Raw genomic sequence first — 24,579 nt, 5'->3', positions numbered from 1 at the left:
GGCAATAGGACCACTGGGAGGAGCCAGAGGAGCTTGATTTTTTTCACAGATTATCTGTCTCATATTCTACTGTCAGGACATAATGACAGGTTTAACAAATATGTAAAAAATATATTTTTACAAAAGTTACCTACTGCAGTTTTAAGTATACCTATAAGAAGCATCAAGCCACACACAGTCATGGTGAAATTATTTTAATGTAAAATGTGTGCTGGTTCATAAAAATAATAACTTTGTTTACCATACAGCCATAAAATAATTGCCGATCAGCAGCAATTCGCTGATTGTGGAGTGTGGTATATCAATACAGGAGACCCCTCCCACATCATGAGTCACTGGTCATAGGCTCCGCCTCCCTGATATCATCATCATCAGCCCCCAGCCCTTCTTCTTTAACAGCTGTAATGGAGATGCTGCTCTTGTGGAGCTGGATGCTGAGCTTGACCCACTCTCCTCTGCTGACCGTCAGGGGCTGCTGGAGGACCACCGCCGCCTGCTTCCAGTGAGAGTCCTCACTGAAGGTGCTGACGCTCTGCTCAGAGTCCAGATGGATCTGGTACCAGAAAGCAACGGCAGTCACCTTGCCTGAGGTTTTGACCCGCACCTGCCAAATGCACAAAATAAAAGGCAATTTCCATTTTAATATAAGTTCTTAAAACGATCTAAAATCAAATAAAACAAGCTTGAAATTGTTAGTTTATAGTATTTTTTTTAGTTTTTGGATTTATTTTACGTTGTTAAATTAGATTTATCTTGTTTTTCATTAAAACTTATTATTTAATGTAAAGCCAGAGCTGGGTAGGAACTGATTATATGTAATCTGGATTACATAATCAGATAAAAAAAAAATAAAAAAATTAAGTAATTGTAAGTAGATTAAAATACATCTTAAAATACTCATAATCGGACTACAGCTACTTTTTTTATTGATCACTTGATTTAAAAGCAATACTTTATTTTTATTTTTATATAATTTACATATTCTCCCACATTCTATTTTTTAGCTTTTACATTATCTTTTGAAAAATAACATGCAGGTAAACAAATTCAATTTCATTTTTATTAAAGCTGCAGTAGGTAACTTTTGTAAAAATGTATTTTTTACATATTTGTTAAACCTGTCATTATGTCCTGACAGTAGAATATGAGACAGATAATCTGTGAAAAAATCAAGCTCCTCTGGCTCCTCCAAGTGGTCCATTTGAGGAAATACATCGCTCCCATTAAGAAACAACCAATCAGAGCTGCGGTCCGTAACTTTTTTATGTGTTCAAAATGTATATAATAAGCGAGTACACCATGAATCCATTTTCCAAACCGTGTTTTTATCTTGTCCTGAATCACTAGGGTGCACCTATAATAAGTGTTTATATTCGGACTATTTTAGATTGCTTCGGGGGTACCGCGGCGGAGTAACCCAGTACCTTTGTGATTCTTCATAGACATAAACAGAGAGAAGTAGTTCCGGCTACGATGTTCTTCCGCAAGACGCAAGCAGTTCTGTTTATTAACCGCTAGAGCGTCAAAAGTTCCCTACCGCAGCTTTAAGTGTTTTATTTTGATTGATGTTATTTTAAAATGATCTATTTTAATTGTAAATTTTTCTGACTGACTTAGTGATTTCGACTTGCGTCAAAAGTAATCAAAAAGTAGTCTGATTATATTCCCTAAAACGTGTAATGTAATGGATTCCGTAACTAACTACAGTTTTGGTCATGTAATTTGGAACTGGTAACTGATTATATTTTGTAGTAATCTACCCAGCTCAGTGTAAAGCTTTATTTCAATAAACAAAAACTATTTGAACAATCACATCACTGAGAGAGAGAGAACGAGAGAGAGAAGCCAGAACTCACTTTAACTTCTCTGTCAGTGTAATTGACAGTGGTGTTCATGAGGTCCAGAGCGAAGAGTTCTACTGCTTCACTAAGATGTGTACATTCAAGCGTGGACAGGTCCAAAAACACATGAACAGGTACCTAAGAGAAGAAGAAGAGACATTTTTATTCTTTAGACACCTTAATTCTGTCATTTACAGAAACCACAGAATATATTTACTATGTATAACATTTCTTTTGGTACATGAAATGGACAATCTGATCTTTGATAAAATGATAATCCATGGTATCTCACCAACCCTAACTGTTTGACATAATCCTGGTCTTTCTGCAAGGAAGTATGGCATTTGACAATACTGTATAAAGCATCTAGAATTAACCACATAGCAGAGCTGTTTCTGGCCATTTTGTGGCCCAATGAGATGAATGGAACATACACTGAGTTTCAATTCAATAGGTCTTAAAAATCAGCTAACACCCCATTTTGGAATTTGAACTACAATGTGCACTCGAGTTCTCAGGTCAAAGTTGAGTCTTGTAAAAACAAACTGAACAATAATGTTTACACAAAAAGGCTAAAAAGCTTCTGATTACAGAAGAATGGAGTTTTGTTGAGACCAGACACACTGAATCACACTGTGAAAGCAGCAATATTGTGAAATATTATTACAACTTCAAAGAACTCGTTCCTATATTAATAGATTTGAAAATGGCATTTGTTCCTGTGTTGGCAAAGCTGAATTTTCAGCATCATTATTCCAGTCTTCTGCATCAACATGATCTTTCCGAAATCACTCTAATATCTGCTCAGGAAAGAAATATTATTATTATTATTATTATAACAGTTTTGCTGCTAAATATTTTAATAATAGGATACTTTGATAAATGGAAAGTTAATTTGATATAAAACAAAAAAAATAACAAAAAACTGTCATGTTTGTACGATTAATATATTCTTGGTAAATTATAGATTTTTATTTACTATGTAATTGTAAATTATTTATTTATATATTTTTACATTCATTTACTATTTATATGATGTTATATTTATTTATTTATTTATTTATCAAAAATAATATATTTTTACTGGTATACTATAAACCCAATTAAAATATGATTTTTAAAGGCTGAAAGGTCAAAATGGATCATACACAATGCTTTATGTAAATTAACTTTTTTTTTTTCTTTCTTGCTATTTCCACATTTAATGAACTTTGTGGTATTTGAATGTAGTAAAATGTGAAGCAGTGAACAAGCAAGCAGTTTTGGGACAAAGCACATGTGAAGTGTAAAAATAATGTCATCTCGTGCACTTCAAAACTTTCACTTTTTAAATAAAGCACTTGCAAATTTTTATTTCAACCAACATGGATATATAGATTTGGTTTGTAAATTAGTTTTGGGTTCAGTGTTAACAAAGCCTATAAAACATTGAACCTAAATATACCAGAGAATGTTCCAGAGTAGATATGAGACCTTACACACAATTGTTGTATAGACAGAGCCAAACACATACTGTGAACTGATTGATGAATGGAGCAATGTTGAACCCGAGAGTCGGCTCTGTTCCTTGAACAGCGCTTTCCCGAAGCAGCGTGTCAGACTCAACAAGCATCCCGTGGATCACAATGCGCTCTGGAAAGATCTGCCCACCGTCCTCCAACAAACACCTGCAATATTCACAACAAAAACTACTGTTTACAAACCTAAAAAAAAGAACTAATTATACAGATTTACCTTATTTTTCGGACTATAAGTCGCACCTGAGTATAAGTTGCATCAGTCCAAAAATACGTCATGACGAGAAAAAAACATACATAAGTCGCACTGGACAATAAGTCGCAGGACCAGCCAAACTATGAAAAAAGTGTGACTTATAGTCCGGAAAATATGGTAAACGCTTACCTAGCTAACGTTGCTTTCTCCAACATTTTCTGTCTAATAAGGCCACAGGTCTCTATGCAGTCGAGAATGATGGCGCTCCAGAGCTTCTCAGTGGCTGGCCGTTGAAGAACTGCAGAATCATCCTCCACATGACTTAACCAGAACTCCAGTGTGCTTTCAAGCACACCGTTTCCTTTGGCCAGCAGTCTCAACATAGTCTGGTGATGCTCCTTTTCCACTGAGCTGTAGGCTTGAACCGTTCCAGGGCCGATCTGTTTGTCTTCACCTGAATCGAAGCCTAACTGGGCTGCAATCAAGGAGAGCACAGAAAAGCCCTCGGAGACATCGAGCACGTAGATCGGATCCAGTTCTGTGTCTGATTGTTGTGACCTCCTAGTTGACTTAAGAGAAACCAAAAGCTTGCTCATGGCCCTCTGGAAGCTGATATGATACGCTGTGTTATTGAGCAGGGCGATCTCTGTCGACTCCAGCATAAAAGCGTAGGATGGTTTCTGCTGGCTGGTTTGAAGGCCAGCCAGAGCACTGCACAGCTCGGCCTCGGGGTTTGCAGTGAGGATCTTGGGAGTTACACTGTCCATACGGAATGTGTTTCCATCTCTTATGATAGCGGCACAGCATAGCCTGAGATAAGAGTCCTTACAGGAAACTTCCACCAGTATTTCATCACCACATTTCACAGTGTCTGAGGGACGACATGAATTCAAGTCAATTCATTATTATTCAAATGATCTATCGAACTGGCTGTAGCTTAACCTCGTCTGCACACAACCTCAAATGATGCATATTCAATACACACACACCATTAACTTGTTGTTAACATTTTGCTAACATGTTTAGAATATTGCTAGCATGTTTAAGCATGTCCCAGCCTACATTCTTTTTCATTCAGTTATAAGTCACTATAAAGAAGAAAACACCACAATCCTATTTCATGCCCACTTGAGAACCATTGAGTCATGGACATCTTTACACTCCTTATTCTCTATATTTTCGCATTAACATGCAGTTGCTCTTACTGAATGGACTCTGTATTGGATAGATGGCCTGCTCCCAGCATGTGTCTTCCTGTGGGCCAGTGGACAGATGGTTGTCCTGGTCGAGGTGGAGCTGAAACCATACTGCCAGAGCATCAAGAACACCCTCCTGAGTGACACACAGCCGCAGCTGCACCACCTCTCTGGAGCAAAGCCCCTCCAGCTCCTGCAACACAGAGAATACCACTTACTGCAACCAAACCACTTTATTCTCATTCAGTTGTGTTGCTTCTCTCCCATCTCCCCCCATGTTCACTGTACGTCTCTATTACACTATAATGCATCCAAAGTTTAAGGTCAGATTTTTAAATTATTTTTTGTCTCTCGTGCTTACCCATGGTGCATTTACTGGATCAAAAATACAGTACAATAACTAATATTATGATATATTATTACGATTTAAAATGACTATATTCAATTTTAACATATTTTAAAATGCAAGTTATTCCTGTGGTGGCAAAGCTGAATGTTAGCAGCCATTACTCTAGTTTTTTTTTTTTTTTTTTTTGTTGCATGACGCTTTAGAATGCATTCTCATACTGATTTGGTGCTCAATAAACACTGTTCATCCTGAAACAACAATAAGTTCAAAATAACAGCATTTATTTGAAAATGAAATCTTTTTTAACATTAAATTAAATTAAAATTAAAGTTATGCATTTAGCAGACGCTTTTATCCAAAGCGACTTACAGTGCATTCAGGCTATCAATTTTTACCTATCATGTGTTCCCGGGTAATCAAACCCCCAACCTTGCGCTTTATAGTGCAATGCTCTACCGATTGAGCTACAGGAACATAAAATTAAACATTAAATGTCTTAACTGTGACTTTTGACTGGCTGGCTGCATTATCAAAAGACACTTTTTTTTTCAACACTCAGCTCTTTATTACACGGAGTTGTGTACCTGCACATTATTGAAGTCTATGTCCAGAGCTGTGAAAGGTTGTGTGAGCTGAATGTATCCTCCACGCAGCCGGCTCAGTCGTTCAGTGGTATAGGGCTCAGTGCTGTCCTCAGCATCAGCCAGACAGCTCACAGGACTAAAAATCTGTCCTACTGCAGACAGATCCAAGCCTCCAACTGAAGACGCACACAACCTGTGGAAGGTTGATTAGTCATTCAGTCGCTAAATGTTCACCCGAATCTTTTTCAGATCATACTCCAGAGCCTGCTTCTTTGGTATCGTGTTAAGTTTAATATGAGGTTTATCAATGTGTCACTCACACATAAGCAGCTTCGGTCTCTCACCTGTGATGTCTACGGATCTCACGGCACTGCACAGCGACTCCAAACACAGTTGCACCAGCAGGTATTACCCGGCCCGTTTGTGAGGGACTGGACAAGGGTTGTTGGTGCATGTTCTGTTAAAAAAAAAAATGATTTAATAATCAATTGTTGTGATAGACTTGGAAGCATTATCAGATTAGATTAGATTCAACTTTATTGTCATTGCACATATAAGGTACAATGCAACAAAAGCAGTAAGTACAGAATATACAGATTAATTTACAGATTTTAAATACTATCAGCATGATATGCAGATAGGTGTACTATGAACATACTATACAGATGGATTATGTAAAAGATTATGTACACTATAGGCAGAAACTATGAACATAATTTACACTAGTGCAATGGACAGTATTATATAAAATGGACACAAAATCAGTTATTTTTTTTATTTTTATATTATAGCAGCTTTATATTACATGTATACTTTCTAGCCATCAAGGATATTTTCTAGAAATTATTTCTGATTCACCAGCATTTATTTATACGCATGTAAGCCACTAGGCGTCCCTGTTGTCCAAAAATGTATGTAACTTGAGGTTACTCTCTGAGACTTACATGGGAAAAAGCTTGCTATATTTTAAGTAAGGATTTAGAAGAAAGAATCTGATTGTAGTACGGCAAAGTATGTAATCTTTTGCCAAGCATGCTATTAACATTGGTGCAAGACAGCTTGACATTTTCCGAGACAAAAATCTCTGGCCAGATAAACATCGGATAAGACAGGATAAAAGCATTTGTATAAAAGGATTACACTATAATCAGAGTTGAATTTGTGGCAGCACGTGACCTCACTGTGGCTTTGCTGGTCAGAACAGTCAATACTGCAAACACATACTGAAATCCTTCAAAAAAAGTGACTTACAGGTGGAGGTAAAAGCAGGTGCTTCCATGCATGGATCAGCGTCTCAATGATGCCCTCACCAAACAGCCCTGCATCTACCGTCTCTGTTACAACCAGCGACACTCTAACCAATCGAACATAATCAACACATTTATGAGAACATTTGCACTTTAAATGAACTGAAGACATTTTGTAAAGCAATATTTTTTACAAATAATATATAATTTCTTAAAGATTGGGGTCAGTGTGATTAAAAAAAGAAAGAAATTTATACTTTTTTAACAAAAGACACATAAAAAAGGCTTCCTAGTGGACAAATGTCTGCCTGGCAATAATCCAGACCAGTGCTAGACACAAGGCATGTGAACTTCGACAAAAACACTAGTACACAGCAACACTATGAGAGAGGATCACAATATGGGACAAATGTGAAGTTACTCAAACCCAGGATAAGCATCACCTTCAATAAAAGCATCCCAATGGAAAATTTAGTCTGAAGGTTTTCCTCCATGGAAGTAAATTGTAGCAGTTTCTACAAAAATGCTAAGAAACACAACTGGTTTGAACACTGATAATGTTTCTTGAGCAGCAAATCAGCATACTGGAATGATTTTTGAGGGATCATGAGACGATAATGTGACTGGAGTAATGGCTGCTGAAAACTAATAAATCATAGTTTAACATTTATTAAAATAGAAAACTGTAACTCTAAATTCTAATAATGTTTCACAGTATCACTGTTTTTACTGTATATTTTGATCAAACAAATGCAATCTTGATGAGACATCTTACCGAATAGTTTCAATAGATAACCGTAAATCATAATTGTCAAAATGAATCTGGTTACTATATGGGGTTAAGTGAGGTTAACTAAAGTTCGGGAGCAGGGCCACACCTCAAACAATCACCTGACTTCCAAACCTCCATATATTCCGGGCCACCTCACACCACTCTGCTAGTCTCGTTCTCGAGAACCCACCCTTCCCTCCCTTTCTCATCCATTCAACCAACCTTATCCCACATTATATTTCTATCAGGTTGTATCGGGGGGTCCTCATTGTCTGGCCTAAATATACTCTAGAGACGGTACCCCCACCCTGAGTCTCCCTGAGCCATCAATTCAAGATTCCCTGATCAACCTGACCATCATCCCATTCCCTTGACCCCTTCATCCTCTTTCTACTCTTCCCCAGTTGCATAGCTGGTTTGTGGCGTGGTCCTAGCTAGTGAAATAAAGAAAAATGTACCTGTTTGGAATGTCTTTTGGAATTTTCATGTCTAGAGACTTCAGGTGAACAATCTTGATGCTGTCTGCCATCCCATTGGCTGAAAGCACCTCGCACGCCAGCTCATACATTGTCTTTGACAGCTCACAGGCATAGACCTCAGCGGCGCCTGCCATCTTTGCACACATACTAACATGCCAAACAAAAAGCGTTAAAACAAACTCAACTGTATATCAGGTGAAACAGACATTTGTTAAATAACAATGCTATGTAACAAGTTTCTGAAAGCTCTCACCCGAGGATGCCTGTGCCAGTTCCAATATCCAGAACAGAGCTGCATCCTTCCTCGACAGCTTTCTTAACAGCCAGCTGGTACTTGTGGTTCCGTCCGTGGTCGTTGAGCATTAAGAAGTGCCAGCGTTCCACCAACCAGTTGGCAACACGGTAAAAGTTCTCCTTTGCCTCTGGGAAGTCTGGCCGGAGTTTAAGGGCTTTGTAAAAATGCCCAGCAGCTTCATCCCGAAACCCCATTCTGTAAAAAAAAACACAAAAACAAAACAATTGATTTAGGGATTAGGTTTGTAAATTAGCAACATGGTTTGAACAAAATATTTAAATTCAGCAATGACATCACAGGAATTAAATTAATTTTAAAATATTAAAATAGAATCACTTATTTTAAATTGTAATACATTTAATGTATAATATTATATAGGTATTTGTATAACATTAATGTATAAGTGTATTATCCAAACCTGAAGAGATGCTCTCCCATGCTGTTCACTATAACCTCATCCACTGGAAACAACTCCATAGCTTGTTCATAGCAATTAAAGAGGTCCTGGATACGTCCAAGAGAGTCCAGCTCGTCTGCCCATTTAAACAGAGTAAATCTAAAGGATTCCTGTAAACACGAAAACACACATTTACCGGCTTTGCATCAAGGCTCTTAAGCTTTTTGAACTTTAGATACATCATTTCACCACCACACACTTAACAGACAGATCAGACACACACTACAACACCAAGGAAGCACTGGCTTACATTTGCAAAGTCTTTTAGAGCTGGGGCAAGGTTTAGAGCCAAAAGGTAGTGAACAAAAGCAGTGCCGTAGTCCTGACTGAACAGACACTGCTGAGCGCTCTCCAGTGATCTCGACACCAGCTCGTTTCTCACAGCATCTTCTCTCTGAGCTCGCCTGTGACGCCTCGTCCTCTTTGGTCTTGTAGTGGCATTAGGCATGTTTTCTCTGAATGACAGACCTGATTATGTGCTGTAGCATGTGCTGAAATTGAATAAATTGAACGACAGACAAGGAATGTTTCTGGGACAAAAAAAATACCAATAGAAAATATTTCCACCAATGTCAAATATAAACATACAAATGACTTCGTGTGAAATGTAACTCATTTCAATTTGAGTATACTGGACGTTTGGAGATAGTATTTATTTAGTAGCTCTATTTACTCATGTAATGGTAATCATGTATAGAATGACTAATTACAAAGCAATATTTAATCCTCCAAAGCTGTTACGTACAGTACATAAAATTAAAAAAAAAAACGTTTCCATTACGTTTCCATATATCATTATAACATCTGAACATTGTATAGTTTTCCTAAACAGAAATACGAAACCTACGTAATTAAAAGCTGTTATTAAATATGCTTAATTTATTATTTATTTTAACAATTTCTGAATTATTTGGTTTTTGGATTTATGGTTGTTTGAGTTACCTGCCTCAGGTTTGCTAGCTGAATCGCTGAACTGGATTTTTTTTTTTTATCAATTTCCCTGAAGACTCCAGCCTACTGCTGTCATTAAACCAAAAACTGCAATGTAATTTTTTTAAATATATTTATATATACAGTTTTTTTTCTCTATATTTATGAGCTAGTTCAGACAGAGCAGCTCTGCTCCTGTCCTGCAGGTCCGCTCTGCAGAATCAGGCGGACGGAAACAACTTCCGCTATTTTAGAGTTCCACATGAGATTTAAACACATGAGATTTGACAACCCATAAGTATTAGCACATTTACGGAGTTTATCGAGACACAAAACAATTAAGACGTATGTCGAATGATTTTATTCAGATGGAAAAGACGTAAATTTCCATAACGACACTGCCCGCAGCCCGTTATTCACTCAAATATCCCGGTTTTCCAGAGCCAAGGCGTGATGACGTGAGAGTCCCTGCACGCGGGAGGGGACTCGCTCGAGTCGACTGTCATTCGCGGAGTCGGACCAAAGCCCTGACTGGACGTTATTACCTTTATTTCAATAGATATCCGTGTAGAGTAGAGCTGTTTTATCATATCTTGCGAGAGTTTAAACCTGGAACATACTTAATATAACATTACCCAGGGTCACGTTTACTTGGAAAGAGTTTTATTCCCGAGAGAACACCCGACGCGTTTGGTCTTCCAAAAATATTCGAGGACGCGTTTATAAAGGCTTTTTAGCGCAGCTTTCCGTTCCCTTTTAAATAGCATTTCGTTATTCGACCGGTTTTTATTCATTCGCTGGTCGCTTTCTCACGGGGTTTAAACGATTTAACTTAAACTGTAAACTAAGTCAGCTGAGTCCAGTAAAAAAAAAAAAATGGGTTTACACCCGTTGGAGTTCAGTGAGTGTTACCTGGACAGTCCTGCCTTCAGGGAGAAAATCAAAGCTCATGAAGCTGAGCTGGACAAAACCGGCAGGTTTATCAAAGAGCTGTATAAAGATGGAAAGAATCTCATCAATGCCACAAAACGTAAGTGCTTGGACATTTTATCACTGCTTTTAAACTTCATGTGTAAATAATTGTGTTTACAATGAAGATATAGCTTGCCATTCAGGCAACATGTGATCCAAACTATGCACATGTCAGATGATATCAGCAGCTCAAATCAGTCAAACAGATCTTGTAATTTAGCCAAGGTCACTATGTCATTCCTATTTGCACCTTTACTCGAGACCTTGCTGGAGTAGTTTAGCTGGTCTCAAGAGTAACATGATTCATTTAGTGGAGCGCTGAGAAAATGAGCTTGCGTGGCATAACTTTTGCTGACATCATCCAGTTTTGGGGTTATTTACTGTACATGGTCTGTGTGCAAATCATCGGGTGTCCTACAAGTCTGCTTTTTAGTGTGTGCACATTAGGGATTTCTGCAACACTTATCTAAGTTATTTTGAAAGGCCACAATTTTCTCAGTTCAGTCACTTGTGGCTTATCACCTCTGTCATGTGACCCACCCTTTCACCTCCACGTGTAAGGTTTTATTGTAAACATCTCATGGCCCTTCCTATTATGCATTTATTACAGTCTGCCTTTTTCCTAGCGTTCAGGACTGGGCAGAACAAATTGGCTAAAAATAAAGCTTGCGTATTGCACCTTGGATGTTCAGACCTTTTTTGGATATGTTTGAATTATTGGGATCTGCAGTGTCTGGGTCGAGTTATCTTTAATATGAGCGTTTGTTCTGATAGCAGGACATTTTTGTGCAAATAAAAATGGATGAGCAAAAGTTTTGGCTAAATGTTTTTTTTTAGATTTTGTGGTTGGTTCCTCTTTTTTTCAGTCTTGTGTGTGTGTGTGTGTGTGTGATGCACTTATAGTGTCACAACTTCTAGATAATGCTAAATTAAGATTGCAGGACATCAGGCTAATGGTACAGCCCACATAACCGCTGCCCACATAATAATCATGGATTGATTAGCATAGTTTTACTTGGCATAAAACATAGTAAACATAAAGCAACAACAACAAATAATAACATACATAAGTAATGAACTGACCATTGGCAGGCCCTTAGGATGACTTAGTTAATTCATGGTATTCCTGCAGGAATAAGAAAAACAAGTAAAAACTTTATCCTTTGTGTCCAAGGTGTTTTTTTATTTTATTTTATTTTTTTACTACAATTCTAAAAGGTAATTGTACCTAGTTCTGAATTCAGTCGGTCTGTTCAATCAGTTTGGAATGCACACCACACTTTATACGACAGACAGATAAATGACTTCCTCTTGCCATTTTGCAGTATGTCCATTGTAATTTTTGTAGGTAATGCTGCATTAATATTAATACTTAATGATAATAATAATAATAATAATAATAATAATAATATCATCATCATCATCGTTTTTATTTTGATATGTGATTTGTCACAATTGTCTTTTTTTCAATCAAATTTATAAAGAAATTTATTTTTTGTAATATCTTAATGTACTTTGAAATGAAAGCATGACATTAAATTAAAACAATTTAAAAAAAGAAATTTTAATTAAAAAATAATAAAATAATATAAATGAAATAATAATACAATGTTTTTGACTTGCCAAACTAGCCACCTTTAACAGCTAAACATACCTGCTGGATTCTTTCAACAATAGAAATGAAATATTTGGAGTTTGAATGGAGGTGTATATGTCTGATACATGTATGTCAGTACTGTAGCAGCCAGTAATCTGAAAAGAAGCCAGTTTGAGCGTTGAAGATCTCTGTTCATGGTTTTTTTTTTTTTTATCTGAGCTGCACTGTTGGGATCACTAGTAAGTGGAAACAATTGAAGTTTTAGACCATATCCCAAATAACTCAATATCCTCTTCAGAGTCCACACTTGACTTTAGTGATGTATACTGCCGTTCACAAGTTTGTGATCAGTAAGACTTGTAATGTTTTGTAAAGTAGTCACTTTTAGTCATCAAGGCTGCATTTATTTGATAAAAAAAAAACAGAAATAAAAAACTAAAAACACAGTAATGTTGCAAAATTGTATTACAATATAAAATAATGGTTTCTAGTTTAAGATCCTTTAGAATATAATTTATTTCTGTGATGCAAAGTTGAATTTCCTGAATTTTTACATAATTTACATTATTACAATGTTCTCCCCAGCCAGGCACAAATGGCTCCATTAGTTCCGGGTTTGATGAAGGCCCTCCTTTCAAAAAACTAAATGCAATGTGATTGGTTAGCTGTCCCAGTGCGTTGTGATTGGCAAACAGCTCAGTCAGTGTTTCAGTACTGCACCGCCCCTTGCCAAAGCAGCAAGTTCTGTCTGCTGCTACAGTATATATAGTTAAGTATAGTTAAGGATGGCATCAATATTGCCATATCAATTTGATCCGGATTCAGTCCCCGAGAATATTGAGCAGTAGGATTGTGCAGAACCTTTGCACGCATGGATATTGCAAGACATTACAGTGGAGACGTTAATGTTTTTGTTGGTTAAATTGTTTTAGATAGGATGTCAACAACCGCTTAAAATAACTGCTTTTACTATGTACAGATAGGTGCATATGTATTATGTCTACTGTTGTTTTAATTCTAACATTATACCATGAATTGCAGTGAAACTGTTATACAGTTGGATTTATTTACACCATACTCCAGTGTTTCTCACAGACTTGCACTCTATTTGTGATGGCATATATATATGCAAATTCATTCTCTGCCATCAGGAGGCGCTGTTGGAGCGGTCGAGATCGAGGTTTTCCCGATAATGGCTGTACACAAAGCAGCGCTCCGCTCACAAACGCTGCTTTATCAGACATTACATGCAAGATAAAATGAAAATGACATCAAATTTTTGAAGGCAGTCAGTTTCCTCAAGAAATACAGTGAATAAAAACACCCGCATCCGATGTATGGGAAACACCGTAGTCTCATAATTGAAGTGTAAATTCTGCAGATTACTCCATTGTTCAGTACTGTACTGTCAGCAATTTATTATAAAAAAAATCATAATTGTAACATATTTACATGCATAATTATTCAGGTGCATGTGTAATAACTTGCAAAAACTTGACGCTACAGCAGCATTTCTTCTTCGTCGTTTTCTTGTCTGATGCACTCAACCAAGCGTTCTTACCACGACCTAGTCTCAGCGTCAGACGTCATGCCGGTAGACATGTGTGTTGCGTTCTTTAACGTTCCATCTGGAAACAAAGATAACGTGACGCCAAACCCCCTTTGAAGAAAGCCATTGTGTTTACATCTTTAAAATACATCTGAGAGTTTTACACATTGGTCTGTTATTGTGGTGACATGTCCACGCCCTGAAACCTGTCAGTCAAATGTTCTCATGGGCGGGTCTTGGCCAATAAAAGCTGCGATGGATTTCAGAACTTCAGCCATCAGTCGGAAAGTCTGACTGCACGAGACTTACCAAGACCTTGCCCCTCCCACCCCCCAACTAAGGGTTTCCATGGTTAACCGGTTAACCGATTAACCGTTAAAAATTGCGTAACCGAGTGAAACATTTTGCTCGGTTAAGTGACGTCAATGGCGTGCATTGAATTTAGTTGTAATACATTTTTTGCACCACCAGAGACCGCCAGAGCGCTCCCAGACATTTGTAATTTCCACAAGAAGAAGTCATTTTTCTAATATGAAGCGGGCAAAAAAAAAGTACAGCGTTGGAGCACTTTAAAATTGAGAGTGAAGGGGCACAATGCAAGTATTGCAATACAGTGCTTAGATATACTTCAAGTACAACCTCGTTGTTGTAATCTCAACAGCCAACACCCGGGCATCATTAGGCCGGTCAGGACTCACTGGATGCATGGCGATGAGCGAAAGGATCTCAGCTGCGTGGCGTGTCTGTTTTTAATTCAGCTCCCATGTTAACAGGTTAGAGCTTGCCGACTGCCTGCGTGAGATGCGCGGCTCAGGCGCGGCTCGACGCGTGCATGCTAGAAATAGAACTGACGCCTTGTTGGAAGCGTTTCCAGGCAAAATATAATAGGAAAATATGTTTATATGTCATTTTGTACACAAATACATATTAATTCATGACATTTTGATATTTGAAAGTCTATAGGTTGACATAAATTCAGATATAAATGTAATTTAAAAAAATAATCATCGATTTTCAAATATTGTACCTGTCAAACATATCATAGTCATAGACTTAGCGAGGCGGCCGCGGAGCCTGCTTCTTACCTTCGCCTAAACACGGAAAGTTACATAACCATTACTAGAGCCTGTTCCTTTATAACATAGCCAAAGGTCGGTGTATATTTGCTTTATACATTTTAGGCTTATTCTCAAATACAGATTGTGTTAGTGGGCGGGATTATTAGGTAGTTTTAATAGGACAATTTGACCGGAGAGATTAAATTTTGTCGGACATTTCTTTCTTTTTTTTTTGGCCAATGTCTGGAAATTACCGGACAACGGAAACCCTGGCGCACACTATGGTTAACCGATTATTAACCGCTAAGGGCATCGGTTAACGGTTAATGAAAAACTTGAAAACGTGCAGCCCTACCCCCAACCATGCGAATTTCCGTAGGATGTAATTATTTTAATGATATTCTAATGGGCCGCTTTGTGACATCACAAAACCTGGAAGACATTGCTGTAGTGTTGCACGGTGCACCAATACTTCTAAAGTATCGCGATTCTCGGAAATTAAAAACGTCACGATACCTAAATTTATTATCGATACTTCAAAGAATGACTGCGTTCCAGATTTGTAAGAGAGGTATTTCATGTTGGTGTGTGCAAAGCACGCTTCCAGTGCCTCCCTATGGACGTCTGTGTTTTTTCTCCTTATACACGCAGCAAAAAAACACTACAACGAGCGAGATGCCTGCATTAGTGGCTTTACTAAACTGTTTTGGCTTTACTAAAATGTGTGCATAATCGCATTAAATAGTTTCAAAAAGTTGTTCAGATGAACAAAGCACGAGGTTTTCTTGCATAATTAACATTTTAATTTTTTGGTCAGACAGTTCATATATAATATTCACATTAATCGGGGATTAAACGTGGAGTTATGTTCTGTATGCTAAATATGAAAACGAGCGTATCTGCACAGCACCTATAACTGCGCTTTGTATCTGCTGAATGCTGATCGAGATTTACATGCTTGGCTCACTGACCCTGTATACTCATTCATTTCGTTCATAAACGAGATGTATCAGTTCAATTCATTCACAAATTAGAAGATCTCTCGATCTCGTTCAGTGAAGGGCGGATTCATTCACTACATTCAACAAATCACATGCTCCGTCACATCTTGAGTAACTCTGACAGGATGAAACAGTACACAGAGCTGTTCACGAGCTGTGCATGCGCTGCTAATAGCGCCGAGCTCGCGCTTCTCCGCTGAGTCCGCTCGCGCACTGCTGTGGAGGGAGGAGCTTCAGTGAACGAGAAATATGAATCTAGTAGCAACGTATCTTCCGTGATGTCCCCGATGCGTGGGTCGGGATGGGTAAAGAAATGTTACTTTATTCGCGGGCTGCGGCGGGCCAAATTATTTTATAAACGCGGGACCCACGGGTTGAAAAAAAAAAAACCCGACCCGCGCATCACTAGGCTGCACGTGCGAGCACAAGTGATACAATAAAGATGACACTCATTAAAGCTCACTGGCTGAGTTGTCTCCTCTGAAAGAAAAGGTTGCACAACTGACAGAAATTCAGAATAAGTTACAATATCTGAGATATTGCTGCTAAATTTTATTTGCTTTTTTTTTACTTTAATGCCATTGCTTAAATTGATATTATTTATCTTTTGACATTTAATTTTCCGAGTTCAGAAACATTGTTTAATATAATCGCTGTTCATATTTTTTATTCAAAGTTCAGAATCAAGATAAATGTATTACTCTTATGTTTCTAATGATAACTGAGATAATGCTGCTAAATGTATTTTTTCTTTACCTTGAATGTCATTGCTCTATTTTATTTTTTTTATATTTTGATATTTCATATTTTGTTCAAATGTTTAATATATCTGCTGTTCATATGTTCATTTATTAGTGTGTTATAGGATTAGAATGTTGTCCCGGTTTTAAAATAAAGCACATCAATGATATTTGAGAATGTATTTTCCCTTTACAGGAAAAGTATCGAAATCGAAATTCTTGTCTAGGTATCGGTATCGAAACAATAATTTTGGTATCGTGACAACACGACATTGATGTAGTCTAAACGAGCCGTTTGTTGTAGTTCTTGAAAAGAGATTGTTTTTAAAATAAAATATCTCTCTCTGGAGTGGACTTTGAGATTTGTTACTTTGTAGCTCTTTTTTTATGCCCAAACTTACACACTACACACTGGCTAAAATTCAAAAAGTGAAAAAGCTTAAAAGGACCCCTTTAAGTGTCACCTGATCCTTCAGAAATTATTTTAATATGCTGCTTTATTATTAGAATGATCTATATTGGCAACAGTTGTGCTGCCAAATATTTTTGGGGGACTTGTAATTACTTTTTTCTGGATTCTTTAATAAATAAAATGTTAGAAAGAACAGGATTTATAAAAAATAAATATATATATATATATATATATATATATATATATATATATATATATATAAAACATGAATTCCTTAACATTGCAATATATGTTTAATGCTCTTAAAACTAAGAATGCATTACTTTGCACTTGTATAGAGATAGCATTCAATAAAACCTTGAAGCCTTGAAAACACATAGCTTACTGAAACAAGCTTACTGAACACATAGGGCCTAGCTTACTGAAAAAAAGTTCTTCTTTCAGATGAAAATAACAGCAATTTGATGTCTAGCATTCAATAAAAAAGGTCACCCAAAATACTTGTTTAGAGGAATTGAAAGAATACAGTTACCAATGTAAACTTGAGGGCTTTAAGCTAATACAGAGAGTGCTTTTCCGAAAACAAAATTTACAGTGGGAAAGCCTGTCATGGAGAAAAAAAAAATCTCTGAATGCTCCACGTGAAACTTTGGCGTTCCGCCCTTTTACTATCGTGTCTAATGATTTTGGTTAATATGCACGAGGGAGAGAGAGAGAGAGAGAGAGAGAGAGAGAGAGCAAGACAGCGCTTGTGTAGTTTGAAGACTTTGAGTGCGTGAGTGCGCGTGAAACTTTGGTGTTTCGCCCTTTTTCTATCGTGTTTAATGATTTTGATTAATATGCACAAGGGAGACAGAGAGCAAGAAGCGCTCATGTTGTTTGAAGACTGTGAGTGCGCGCGTGAAACTTTGGTGTTTTGCCCTTTTTCAATATTGTTTAATGATTTTGATTAATATGCACAAGGGAGAGAGAGAGCAAGAAGCGCTCGTGTTGTTTGAAGACTATGAGTGTGCACGCGCAGCCGGGTCTCTCTCTCGTACGTGCCCTATCAGGCGCAGCAGTCATTCTATTCTACATCACTCACCGGTCAAATAAGGCTTTGACAGCCGCCCAAAAAAAAAGATCAATGCAGAAAAACCCCTGGATTGGTTATATAACGTTGGACAGAATGTTGATCCGGCCATCGCGGATATTCAGCGCACATAAGGTAAACGTTTTTTAGAGAAATAAAAACAGGTCGACGAATCGATGCTCATATTTTGCGTCGACGTAAGGAGTAATGATGCTGAAAATACAGCTTTGCATCACATAAATAAATTACATTTTAATGTATATTGAAATAGAAAACCATTATTTACCATTTGTAATAATATTTCAAAAGAAATATAAAAAATCTGTATTTTTCACCAAATAAACGCAGCCTTGATGGGCATAAGAAACTTAATTAAATTAAACTTAATTAAACATTAAAAACCTTTCTGATATTTAGTTTTTTGGTTTTGTTTTCTTTTGAAAGCCATTGGTTTTACATCATTATGTGAATATCACTATGACTACTTTTGTAACAAAGTAAATAAATCAGGATGAAAGGACTCAAAGGAATACTTAAATTAAAACAAAAATATATCCATTGTTTCGTCATAAATCTGCCTGGGAGTATGCCAAAGATGCATAATGTATGTTGTTGATAGATGTTTATTATTTAGGGTGGGTCGCTTACGGACCACAAACACCTCTTGTGTGAAAGAACATTTAGTTAACACCTTTGGTTGGCCACTTACCTTGAGCACTGCAAATTAGACACGCTTCCAGATGACCTAAATTATCTCAACACAGCTCTCTTATCAGCAGTGGAGCATGCATCCTTCAGATAGACAACTGCTATTGTCATAATTCAGAATTATTAATTAAGCATTTCAGTATAAGGGCTGTTTCACACATACTCCGTCTCCGGTGCGTATGCAGTCCGTGTGCGTTACGTATTTGGTGCAGAAGCAGCACGGACTCATTGTGGTTTCGCAAAGGACACGTTTACAGTCCGCTACCTATCCACGGCTGTTTAGGCCACAAACACAACATTTGTTCATTATTTACATTTCAAATCATGTAACAAAAAAAAACAAAAAACTTTTTAGCATTGTGACCCTTTTATCATAGAACAGTAACAATCTTTCATAATCATAGACATTAGTTTAAACTCAATAAATATAAACAGCGTATTATTCATGCATTTGACTTCTAGGTTTGCATAATAAGCTACTCAAGCAAGCGGCAAAACATTTAAACACAACATTTAGCCTACTTATCATGTTAGAATAACGCAAATATTAAACTTAAAGGGGGGGGTGAAATGCTATTTCATGCATACTGAGTTTTTTACACTGTTAAAGAGTTGGATTCCCATGCTAAACATGGACAAAGTTTCAAAAATTAAGTTGTACGTTTGAAGTTTGTCACAAGTTTCGGAAAGTTTTTTTCGAGTATGGCTCTGTGTGACGTTAGATGGAGCGGAATTTCCTTATATGGGTCCTAAGGGCACTTCTCCCAGAAGAGCGCGCGTTCCCGTAGAGCACAGCATTCACAACAGGCACAACAGGCATTCACTGATCAGAGCGAGAGCGTCGAGTTATGAAGGATGCAGTACTACTCTATAGGTACTCAAGATTAACAGGATATAGAGTGAAAACGAGCATTTCACCCCCCTTTAAAACACCACTGACAGAAACAGTCGACTCTTGTCTCATGCTTTTTCCGTTTAAATCTTTATTACAAGCAATCCCACGGGTATGTTGCCTCGTTTATCTAAAGGTGCTCTTTTTCTTGTTTTAAACCTAGCCAAAAACCCACGTGTTGCATGTGAAACACAGCAGGGTTTAATTAGTATACATTTATTGTGAAATTACTGCATTTTCGTGTCAATCCATGTTGATTTTTAAACGAACAAAGCGCTGTCACTTTAATTCAGCGTGTGCAGCACAGCAAAAATAGTCTCGGTACGTGAACGATCGCTGCACTGCTGCAGACACACCGCTCCTGGAACCCACTGATGGACTGCGGCCGCGTGCAGTGTGAACGCTGGAATCCGTTAACATGGGGTGCGTAAAAAAATACGCAACGCATATGAACTGCAGACGGATTATGTGTGAAACAAGTGTAAGTGTTGGTCACTTTATTGGCCTTAGAAACAATTGACATTTGATTGTTTTTTTAAGTTTGTTGGCAAGAAAATAACATAACAAGAATTTTGGCAAAACAGAGTAGAACACAAACAATTGGTCACCATGTTAGCAGAGTTTTACTTGGCATGCATGCATGCTTCAATTGACTTTTCACTGACATTTGACTTTTTAAAACAGGCAGTGTCCAAAGCATTCCTTAATGTTTTAGTGACTGGCTTTGTCCCAGTGGTTACTGCTTACTTGATTCTGTGCAGTGACCTAGGAACTGTTTACAGCAAAAATTTGGACACAGATGGGCATTTAAACATTAAACTTAAAAAAAAATGCCCTACACGCCCTTTCATAAAGAGTTTCACAATAGACAGGAGCCTATCAAGTGACTTTCAGGTTTCATCTTGAGGAAAATTGGCCGTGTCCCCGAGGCAAATAACCAAGAAAGAGTCCAGTTCTTCCGCCTGTGCTTGTTTTTCTTGTGTTTTGAAATCAACCAAATCACTTTTTGTCTTTTGTTTGCTGAAATTCATACTTGTTGTTTGTTTGATAAATGGCATTGATAATAATGACCACTAAGCTTTTAATCTTCATCTCTTCTTTAGTGCAATACTTATTGGCAGCAAAAGATGCAGAACTTGTTTATAAAGGAATAGTTAATAAAATTGCAATCAGATCTTAAAAACACAAATGATACAATATATACTTAAAATAACCAATAAAGACATTGTAAAAAAAAATAGTACTCTAAGTATGAATCAAGCAGTTTAATCAAAGACTGATTAAGAGACTGATCTGAAGAGACACGATCACTTTATGTAATGGACATTTTTATTTATATATATTTTTTAACATGGAGCAGTGATGCGCGGGTCAATGTATTAATAACCCGCACCCGACCGTCATTTTCATCTAACCCGCCCGCAACTCGGACTGCAAAAAAAGGAAAAGAAAATATTGTACCCGACCCGCTTCCTGACCCGCATTTTTAAAGTGTAGTAAATGCTCATCATATTGTCATTGGGCCATAGACGTAGGAACTAGGCAAAAAAAAAAAAAAAAAAAAAATCCTTAATATATTCTAATTTTGTCAAGAATTATAAAAAAAAAAAAAAAAAAAAAATCGTCAATAAGCTCATCATTTGTTCTAAAATAGTCTAGTCTGCCTATGTCTATTTTTATGTTTCTGTTCAGCAGACATGAGGTTCGGGTTTGCACATTTCTCCATATATTACGCTCCAAGTTCGCTCATTCCGTGGGGTCTCGCTCAACCCAGAATGGCCTGCTGGTTCCAAAATATCCAAGGAGACATTTAATTGTTTAGTAATAAACTGGTGTTTTCTGTGTCGCTGCAAATATTAAGTTGCAATGAACGCCAGAGAGAAATACACATTATGGATTACATAATCAGAGAGTAGCCTATTTATTTTAATATTTTCTTTTAAAAGTAGACATTTCAAGCTTTCTGTAATATATAGCCTTATATTTCTCAAATCTGTGATGCACACGCTGAGTTTCGGCGCCCTCCATGCAAGTGATCCTGTCGGCGCCTCATTACATTGTCTGTTATATATTTGCTTCTTATTTATAAAATACGGGCAATTGTTTGATAAAACATTGATCAAAATTAAGATACAATTTATAGAAAACGAAAATCTTTATCTTAACAATCTGATTATACATTTAGTCAGGAATTATAGTTTGGAAAAAGTCTAACTAGTAAAATGTTTACAGGTTATGCGAAAACTAGTACTACAAGTATATAGGTACATAAATACAAAGAGACATACTCATGTTTATGATCTCTGCTGAATAAAGCACTTCATCCTTTTTTTTTGAGGAAATCCATTTCTCAAATCATCAACCACATCACATCTTTTCGGGGTTCATTATGTCTTATTGCTCTCATCGTGAAGCAAACAGTAAAATAAAAAAACTTGAACAGTCTCGCTGCTTTTTCTTCTGTGTGTGCGTATTCAAGCCGCGCGCTTGAGTTTGAATCTGAATAGCGCGTTCAGCACGGGGGCGTGGTCACAGTAAATACAATGAAGGGAGACGTGAAAATCTAGACATCGCGTTGTTTTCATATGGATTACTTTATCACAGAATATCTGTTTTGGCAGCACTTGTTTAGTTTAAAAGCAGACATGTCAAGCTTTCTATAGATATCTCTCTCATGTCTCTTCGTTGAGTATTCACGGAGTTACAGTTCATTTTAATGACGTGTTTGTAAATTACGATCAGCGCAGACAGCACACCTTGTTTGTTATCTTTATTTTATAAGTGCCCAAAGTTCTGTTGTTATTATGTCTGTATTCAGAAAAAGTAGACCCTTTACAGATTCGATTGATGTATTACTCTTTGGCTATCTGTACGATCAAAACTGAAAGTGTAATTTAAGTTCTTTTCGGGGTTATCAGGAGAAAATGACTCATGACGCGTATATGCGTTAATCGACTCCAGAGGGTTAATAAGAGTTTTCTATGAAACAAAACTTAATGTAGTCGTTAAAATCATGTTTTACCAAAATCAGGTCTTCACCTTTTCTCGTGCCGCTTTCATCTCTACGTGCAAACTGAGCTTGTGCGTCATTCGCGCCAGTTATTCAGCCAATAAAGTGTAGGCCTATGTTATTTAAAAATTGTGTCTAGTACTATATTAATTACAAAGGTTTAATTGGCATCTATATTTCAAACGGCCCAACCGACCGCGACCCGAATATCATTAAAAATATTTTTGGATGACTCGTAACCGCGGGCAACCGCGGGTGACCGCAGGTACCCGCTCATTTTGGATCAACCTGCGCATTACTGACACGGAGCACATTAAACTGGTAGCTCAACCGTAATTGCTTGATGCACAAAAACAAACCTCACAGGTTCTTGTGCATCATGCAAGCACAACTGAGCTTTATCATATTTGCTGTACTCTATCTGTGTGTTGATCAGTGTGTATGTGATTAAATCTGTCCATCATATAAAGTGACTGTGTCTCCTCAGAAGACTTTCAGACTTTTGTGTTGGCACATTCTCAAGAGTTTTGTTATGTAACAACAAGAATCCACAGTTTAATCTGGTAGTCTGCAGCTTAGTGGAACTGAAGCCTTGATGCCTAATGTTTCCACCTTTTGGAAGTCTGGGAGGATGCATTTGGCCATGGAATCCTTGATTCAGAGGGACGTGTGACAACCAGGCTGTCAGCTGCTGTGGAACAGGAATCCCTCAGTGGACGAGAAGGACTCAGAGGATGCGCTCCTGTTTTTGTCAGTTTCCTCTGCAGAGCAGCCAGTCTTTGTCACACAACCTTTTGACCTGTCCTTGTATCCTCCCCTCTCCCCTGAGGAGATGTGATCCTTGTTCGTCTATGTCCATAGGAAACAAATAGCGGGTTTTATATTCCACAGCCAATGGCACCTTTACAATAACTTTACAATATCTGCTGAAACGTTCAAATTGTTTCCACATTTCAGAACACTGGAGTCAAAAACCGGCACACTGATGTCTTCAAAGCAAAGCAAATAGACAGTTTAGTCTTCGCTCTCTGCATGTCACGTTTTACGCTTTATAAGTCTGTGAGATGTTCTTAACTCTTGCCAAGGATTGAGATTGGCAACAGTCTCCCAGTAATCTCAATGCATTGTCTGCCAAACATCGTCATCATATTTAATTAAAATGGAATTAAAGTGGATATGAGATCATGGAAATTGAAGGTTTACTTTTTCAGGAGAAGAAATGAAAGGCAGAAATGAGCTTCATGTGTTGTGCACATGCTTCTTCTTTGCCTTGCAGAGAACACTAGGTTTTATTGTTGCCGTTTATGCAACCTCATCACCACAGGCCGCAGTCAGGTAGACACTACATTTCATTTTATGCAATTAAAATTTTTCCACATTTTCCAGAATATTTTGTTTGTTGGAAACGTTTTTTGAAAGCCAGCGCTTAAATGTTTTGTTGACTGAATGACCAACTGTTATGTGTACACAACATCGAACAAACTGTATTTCCATCCAAAAGTAAAACTTCTGTTACCCTCATGTTGCTTCAAACACATAAGACTTTCCTTCATCTTCAAAACACAAATTAAGATATTTTTAATGAAACCTGTCCTGAGGGATTTCTGTCTTAAATTGTTTATATGCAAATAAACATATCAGGTTCCATTTGATATCTTCATTTGTGTTTCAAAAATCTAATAAAGTTTAGAACAACATGAGTGTA

The 24,579-nt window shown here is 37.3% G+C and overlaps 2 protein-coding genes across 3 annotated transcripts in view; one reads left to right on the top strand and one right to left on the bottom strand.

The window, feature by feature from the left end:
• Positions 1 to 178: 178 nt before the first annotated feature.
• On the bottom strand, positions 179 to 10,097 carry prmt9 (protein arginine methyltransferase 9). Of its 2 annotated transcripts, none has more exons than XM_026260607.1 (13): positions 9,876 to 10,097; positions 9,184 to 9,424; positions 8,895 to 9,043; positions 8,435 to 8,671; positions 8,161 to 8,328; positions 6,935 to 7,037; positions 6,028 to 6,140; positions 5,684 to 5,876; positions 4,760 to 4,943; positions 3,744 to 4,425; positions 3,355 to 3,508; positions 1,857 to 1,979; positions 179 to 604 (listed from the first exon to the last, which is right to left on the bottom strand). In XM_026260607.1, exons 2-13 carry the CDS (start codon positions 9,379 to 9,381, stop codon positions 326 to 328), a joined length of 2,583 nt encoding a protein of 860 aa, XP_026116392.1. In that variant the 5' UTR covers positions 9,382 to 9,424; positions 9,876 to 10,097; the 3' UTR covers positions 179 to 325. The 2 variants fall into 2 exon arrangements, with proteins under 2 accessions (XP_026116392.1, XP_026116393.1); XM_026260608.1 differs by having other exon boundaries at positions 9,184 to 9,388.
• Positions 10,098 to 10,739: 642 nt separating this feature from the next.
• The window catches only part of LOC113095007 (rho GTPase-activating protein 10-like), a 66,165-nt gene continuing 52,325 nt past the window's right edge, over positions 10,740 to 24,579 (top strand). The window contains exon 1 of the mRNA XM_026260611.1: positions 10,740 to 10,893. Coding sequence (XP_026116396.1) covers positions 10,740 to 10,893 — 154 coding nt within the window. The remainder of the gene's footprint in view (positions 10,894 to 24,579) is intronic.

This window comes from Carassius auratus, unplaced genomic scaffold (genome assembly GCF_003368295.1).
Source record: "Carassius auratus strain Wakin unplaced genomic scaffold, ASM336829v1 scaf_tig00215565, whole genome shotgun sequence".
In the NCBI taxonomy this organism is placed as follows: Eukaryota; Metazoa; Chordata; class Actinopteri; order Cypriniformes; family Cyprinidae; genus Carassius; species Carassius auratus.
This window is presented reverse-complemented; position numbering and strand designations above follow the sequence as displayed.

Coding starts and splice junctions, on each gene's coding strand:
- prmt9 (XM_026260607.1), bottom strand. CDS start 9,381: ATGCCTAATGCCACTACAAGACCAAAGAGGACGAGGCGTCACAGGCGA. Junction 9,044..9,183: donor CTCTAAAAGACTTTGCAAAT/GTAAGCCAGTGC, acceptor TCGTGTTTACAG/GAATCCTTTAGATTTACTCT. Junction 1,980..3,354: donor CATTCATCAATCAGTTCACA/GTATGTGTTTGG, acceptor TTCTTCTCTTAG/GTACCTGTTCATGTGTTTTT.